Below are 6,000 nucleotides of genomic sequence, written 5' to 3'. Positions count from 1 at the left end.
CGGGCTTTGGAGCGGCGTTATCTGATGCACGCAGCCGACCATGGCAGTACGGACGTGTCACCGCACTGGACAGCGAACTGACGCAACGACACGCCAGCGGTCAGCGTCCTGTTAGCGCTGCAGCACGTGTGTTTGTAAGGATCCACGGAAGCCGCGGGATAGTGGAGAGGCTGTGGCTAGGAGTAGGGAGAGACAGCGCTGCATGATTTCAGGTGCAAATGCTCATTGCTCATTTTCCTAATTCATTTTGAATGAATATAAGTGGGGCGTTTATCGTGCGTTTGTATTCCATAGGACTTCCCTTGTCATTTTAGGTATTCATGCGCATTTTTAGGCGTCGTAGTGTTTGCAAGGTGACATTTAACTCTCGCCAGTGCGCTGTCCCTTATAACCCTATAACCCAGGTGGCGTGGCTGAAGCATTTTCATCAAAGGCACGGATATATGTCACTCCGTGTATGTATATTTTCTGCAAAGTCAGCGGAATCGCCGATGAAGTGCGTATACCAATGCATGTCATCAGTCCCCACTAATTGCAGTGTACATGATAGACCCAAAGCCTCTCATGAATGGCACAACGCACCTGAAGGGCCAGTATGCCGCAAACGACAGAGCATGACTCTCTGATCGCTGATGAAAGATAACATAGCTATCTCAGATGCCCTCTTCTCAGCACTCCACATAGATCCACTGATTCCTGTTCACATCTCCTCCAGTACTTTCCGCATTCCACCTAATGACAACTTCGTCACAGCTGTGGTGGTTATGCACTCATCTGTTCGAGGAAGGAAGCTCCTAGCCTTACATCTCCTACACTCCCCCGACGAGCTATCCCCGGCTGGTCTAGCCCAGGTTGGCCAGCGCCGCCTGCAGCTGGTTGATCTGGTTGACCGCCTGCTGAACCTGCGCCTCCGCCTGGGCCACGGCGCTCTGGACTGCCAGAGCCGGGCCGGGGCCCACGTCTCCGGTCGAGGAGGCACTCTGGAAGCTGGAGCGCACGCCCAGGGGTCCGACCCCGCTGCCGGTGAAGGCCGTCTGCACGCTCTGGGCGCTGCCCGGGCCGCTGGACACGCTGCTCTGGAAGAAGTTGCCGTTAGCGTCCGTGCCCTGGAAGCTGGTGCCGGCGCTCTGGAAGGAGCCCTCTGGCCCGGAGCTCTGGAAGGCGGTGTTGCCGCCGGCAGAGGCGCTCTGGAAATTGGTGCGCGTGCCCAGAGTGTCGGGCACCGCGCCGCCGGCGCTGGAGCTCGAGCTCTGGAACGAGGTGCGCGTGCCGAGCGAGTCGGGACCCAGGTCACCGGTGCTGGAAGAGCTCTGGAACGTGCCCTGGAAGTTGTTGAACGGGAATCCGGGCCCGAATCCCTGGAAGAAGGTGCCCGGGTTGAAGGCGCCTGCATTACCGCCGAACCGAGTTCCCAGGGTGTCCGCTCCTGCGAGAACGAGAGAAATGCCAACACGATGTCACTACGGGAACACAAATCGTTAGTGACGGACGAACGAGCACCTGAATGAATTGGCAGTGTGCTTCAGTAGCAAAAGACATCACGAGCCTAAAAAATAATGTCCAACCAAAAACCATGTAAAATAACGTAACGCATAAATCATCCCTTCCAAGTCATCACGTCTGAACCGTTGCTGATCTGAGTCGTCACCCACCTCCGACGCTCATGTACTGTCCGTTGACGATGTTGGCCACGTTGCCGCCGGGTCCGTACACCTGCACCTCTAGCGTATACTGGCCGGACGTCTCGTCCCCGACATCGGTCAGCACCACAGCACTCGGCGTAGAAGCCGCCTCCTATCGGGAGAGAGGCCCGGGTGTGAGCAGTCGTAAAAATGGCAGCTCTAAAGAGGTGCAGACTGGAGACCGGGACGTAAGCTGGGCTCCGCATGACTCTAATCTCTAAATGCAGCCCCGATGCAATGCAGTTGAAAGTTGTTGCCAGTGCATATACAATATACAAGACCAGTGACCATCTAAGCATATACAGTTGAGCTTGCGATATGAGCCAGTATCCCCACAAGAATGGCTTACGTTAAATGTTTACCGTAAACAACTATAGGAAATGTAGTGTGCATGCACTTGGCACAAACAAGGATAGATTGTCAAAATATTTAGACACCAGCGAACATTGGAGTGAATAGAATTGCAAGGTCATGTGTTTCCATTGCATTGCCGTCAGAAGTGACGTACATGTTATGTTTGCAAATCATGGGAGCCGCATTGCAGCGCAAAAGTCGTGTTGGAATCGCGTGTTCGCGGAACCTTTACGTAACAGCAGGTCACACACTTCTGATGCATCCTTATTTAGAGGCGATGAAAATGTGGCACATCCAGCCGAAAAGCGACGATAATTACAGCTAAGCACACTAAGCTCAAAAGTACGTAAGAACCACTTCAATAATAATTCAGGGCTGGTCGGGGAGGAAACGGCTCAGTTTCTTACATCGATGTTGACGCCGGGCAGGGGCGACCAGTTGAGGAACTTCTTGGGGCGCTCAGCGTACGACATGAACACGACATCGTCCTTGTACCACTTCATCTTCCTGATGTACTCGCCGCGGCCGAGCCGGTAGTTGGTCTCCAGGGTGACTGTTGCGCCGTACTCGGGAGCCGGGGGCACGTTCAGCCCAGACATGACGAACCCATGGCCGGCTGGGGACACACAGACAGAACGTGACGACCCCATGGCCGGCTGGGAGGAACACAGACAGAACGTGAAGGACCCCATGGCCGGCTGGGGGCACACAGACAGAACGTGACGGACCCATGGGCGGCTGGGGGAACACTGATGAGCCTGATGTGCGAATTAATGAGCCACTGTGCCCAAGCAGAATATTAGGAAGCCATGTGACTGAGATGGGTCAAACATGATAAACTCTTGAACGATTACGGGCAGATAGGGTTAAACATTACGCTTTCTTGGCTGGCAGATGACTGACCCCATGCTAATGATGACCATACTGGCTGATGGCCAAATATTAGCACACTGAAAACAGTTTAACCCAAGGCTGGCGAGTAAACCGGTGTTTTACGGGTACCCCTATCCGCAACCATTTTTAACCACCCTCCCAGGAGTAGTGCTAGGTCCCATTGCGGTGTAGTCGTACTTGCTCTGAGCGGATATTACCGCTGTCAGCGAACAAGTCCGCTGAGAGCAGGGACGACTACACTGCAATGGGACCTTACTGTACTCCAGGGAGGGTGGTTAAAAATGGTTGCGGATAGGGGTACCTGCAAAACACCGGTTTACTCGCCGGCCCTGGGTTAAACTGTTTTCAGTGCAGGGACGACCGGGTCAGACAGTCGACAGGGCTCAGCAACGAGCAGCATTGAGCATTGCACGCGAGACAACGACTCAGCGACAGCGCCCGGCGGGCAACACGTCTCACGGACGGGGCCGAGCGTCGCGTGCACGACAAAACCGCAGGTGACGTGGCACGAAGAGCTTCGAGGAAAGGCCTCCCTCGGTATAAAGCTGCCCCCGTGGGCTGACGGGACGGGCTGGCTCGCTGCCAGGTCGGTCGGGCCCAGGGTAAACAATGGCAGCGACCTGTTCACAGCTGCTTTGGTGGGGTTGTGCAACGTTCTGCCGATTAATGTGGGGCCCACTCAGTCGGGGTGGGGATGTTTGGTTGAGAGAAATCCATTGTGATGCTGGTAGGCATGTTGAAGTGCTGTGCATTTTCTTGATTTTTTCTTATTACTTTAAGTTTCAAGTCATAGGCAAAAATAAAAGTTATCCACTCTCGCTAGCTTATCCATGTTTTAAGCACGACTCTCCTCATTTTCATTTCTCTTCTTCGAACAAATGCATTAACAGCGCACAAAGTAGATTGCGAGTGTTTGGTTTCTAAATTAAATCCCCACCATGTACGCACACATTTTGACTCCGCAACCTAGGTACTTACGCAGCTGCCAGCTACGTACGTATTATCAGTCAATTACAGGAAGATACTGGTTGCACGCAATGACCACCCGTGGAGCAGCCTGCGCACTCATCCGCATTCCATTTCCAACAAAACATCGATAAACTATCCGGGGCGCAGTGCTAACCGGAAGAGACCTCAGCGGACCAACAGCCGCCCCCATCACCTTGTGGCTGCGTTGTATATGAGCGAGACTGTGACTAAGGCTGTAACGAGGCCCTCGGCTAGCAGAAGCACGTCTGACCGACCTCCCTGACTGGAAATCCCGGTCTACGGAGCGGCCACAGCCACCCCAATCATCTTCAGAGTGATTCTCTTCTCCGAGGAAGAGCGCCCAGCATGAACACAGCAGAAAATAAACAATGCTCGGCGCCTCGGATCCATTAGAGGGCGCCGTCTCGCCGCCGTTTATAATGGAAGATCCTGGAGTGTAGCTAAGATGATAATGATACCTTTTATGAGCACTAAGCGTTACGAGGTTCATGGCTTCAGGCATGATCGTTTTTTAAAAGAACTTCGTGTGCCGAGTGATGGGAAATAACTACATAACGTTTTTTTTTGTGTTTATTATTTGGCGACCAAAGTTGAGATCGCTCTTTTTTATATGTTGGTAGCGTGTCCGAATGTTTTCCACCACTAACAGGTTAGCTGTTCACTGCAACATAAGCTGTTATAACATAAGCTAACATACATAAGCTGTTATAAGCTGTTATAAGCTGTCATAACATAAGCTGAGATGTTTCAATCAATCGTATGCATCGTGAAGCTACTAAGCATTCGTAGCTTGTTTTCAATGGCACCTGCAGCATCTCGACTGCTGGCCCGAAAATTGTAAGTTGGGTAAAATTTAAAATCGAATTCATGGATGTGTTACCAATTATACTCTGTTGCTCAGTGTGTACGAACAGTTAAACCCACATGGTATTTAAATGATAAAATTAAAACCAAGTAACCAACATGCATTGTCCCTATTGCATAGGTATTCTACCAAGTACCTACCAACCAATTCCCTAGCACTTTGAAAATAGGTAGCTGATAGGGGGTAACACTTTCTAATTTCTTCGATACCAACGCTACGTTTTTAAACTTGGAAAGGTTGTTCTTAAACCAATATGATACTTATTAAATATTTCAACCACATTTCATTTCTAAAGGCGTTCACATATAACAGGAGATATTGGCAAAACTTATGTATTTGCCCCAGATCCCGAGGCAAAGCGGACACCGGCGACTTCTCAGCCTCGATATGAGAAACAGGATAGTACCTACTTCAATATACAGGGTGTTTCGCAATAAATGTTACTTTTGAATAGCTTAACCCGGCAGGCGGTGGGCCTCCCAGCCACCTTCCGCGCGGTGGGGGGGGGGGCATTTTTTTGCCCCCCCCGTATCTCCGAAACTACTGGACGGATCCGGAAAATTCAAACGGCGTTCGATAGCCCTGTCAAATTTGTCGAAGGAAACCAAATTTCATTGACCTCGGGGTCACCGATGACGTCACAGGTCAGGTCACAGATAAAATGTTTCACCGTTCACGGGGCTGCTAGGGAAAGCGCTATAACACCGAGTAAAACGCATTTTGTCGAAAATCAGCGATAAGGCGTCTGTTGCCTAGTACATATGTTGCTATTAGAGGTCACTGGTCATACCAGGTCAGGTCACAGGTCAGGTCATCAAAGGTCACCAAGGGTCACCACATGAACCCAACTTTACTAAGGTTGTGCGATGCATGTTTTATGGCCAGTTTTTCATTTCCAACTCAATGGTATTGGTTATAAGACCATCAGGTACGGTTTAGGTCACTTTCTGGTGGAGGTCAGGTCAAGGTCAGGTCAAAAAAGGTCAAATTTCAAAGTTGATATTTTTGCATAAAATGGGTATCGAATCGATGCAGCTCGTCACAGGGAAACTAATGGTGGTCTTTGTTTTGCGCTACGAGGTCTAGAATTGCTAAAAATCGAGTTTGAAAATTTGACGTCATCAATTTTGAACAGTTTTTTCGCTATAACTTGGCCAAAAAAAAAGAGGTATTGATCTCAAATTTGGTATGTAGATAGAAGGGGGTAGGGACTAT

The 6,000-nt window shown here is 50.5% G+C and overlaps 1 protein-coding gene across 2 annotated transcripts in view; it reads right to left on the bottom strand.

Moving 5' to 3' along the window:
* Window positions 1–440: 440 nt before the first annotated feature.
* Window positions 441–6,000, bottom strand: part of LOC122370260 (GPI-anchored hemophore cfmA-like) — a 28,857-nt gene continuing 23,297 nt past the window's right edge. For both annotated transcript variants that reach the window (XM_043345718.1, XM_043345717.1), the window contains exons 2-4: window positions 2,444–2,652; window positions 1,653–1,794; window positions 441–1,426 (exon numbers count right to left, since the gene is read on the bottom strand). In XM_043345718.1, the coding sequence (XP_043201653.1) occupies window positions 843–1,426; window positions 1,653–1,794; window positions 2,444–2,635 (918 nt within the window). In that variant the 5' untranslated portion in view covers window positions 2,636–2,652 and the 3' untranslated portion in view covers window positions 441–842. The remainder of the gene's footprint in view (window positions 1,427–1,652; window positions 1,795–2,443; window positions 2,653–6,000) is intronic.

The sequence above is a fragment of the Amphibalanus amphitrite genome, unplaced genomic scaffold (genome assembly GCF_019059575.1).
Source record: "Amphibalanus amphitrite isolate SeventyFive unplaced genomic scaffold, NRLGWU_Aamphi_draft 001114F_arrow, whole genome shotgun sequence".
In the NCBI taxonomy this organism is placed as follows: domain Eukaryota; kingdom Metazoa; phylum Arthropoda; class Thecostraca; order Balanomorpha; family Balanidae; genus Amphibalanus; species Amphibalanus amphitrite.
Note: the sequence above shows the minus strand (reverse complement) of the source record. Positions and strands in the feature narration are given on the sequence as shown.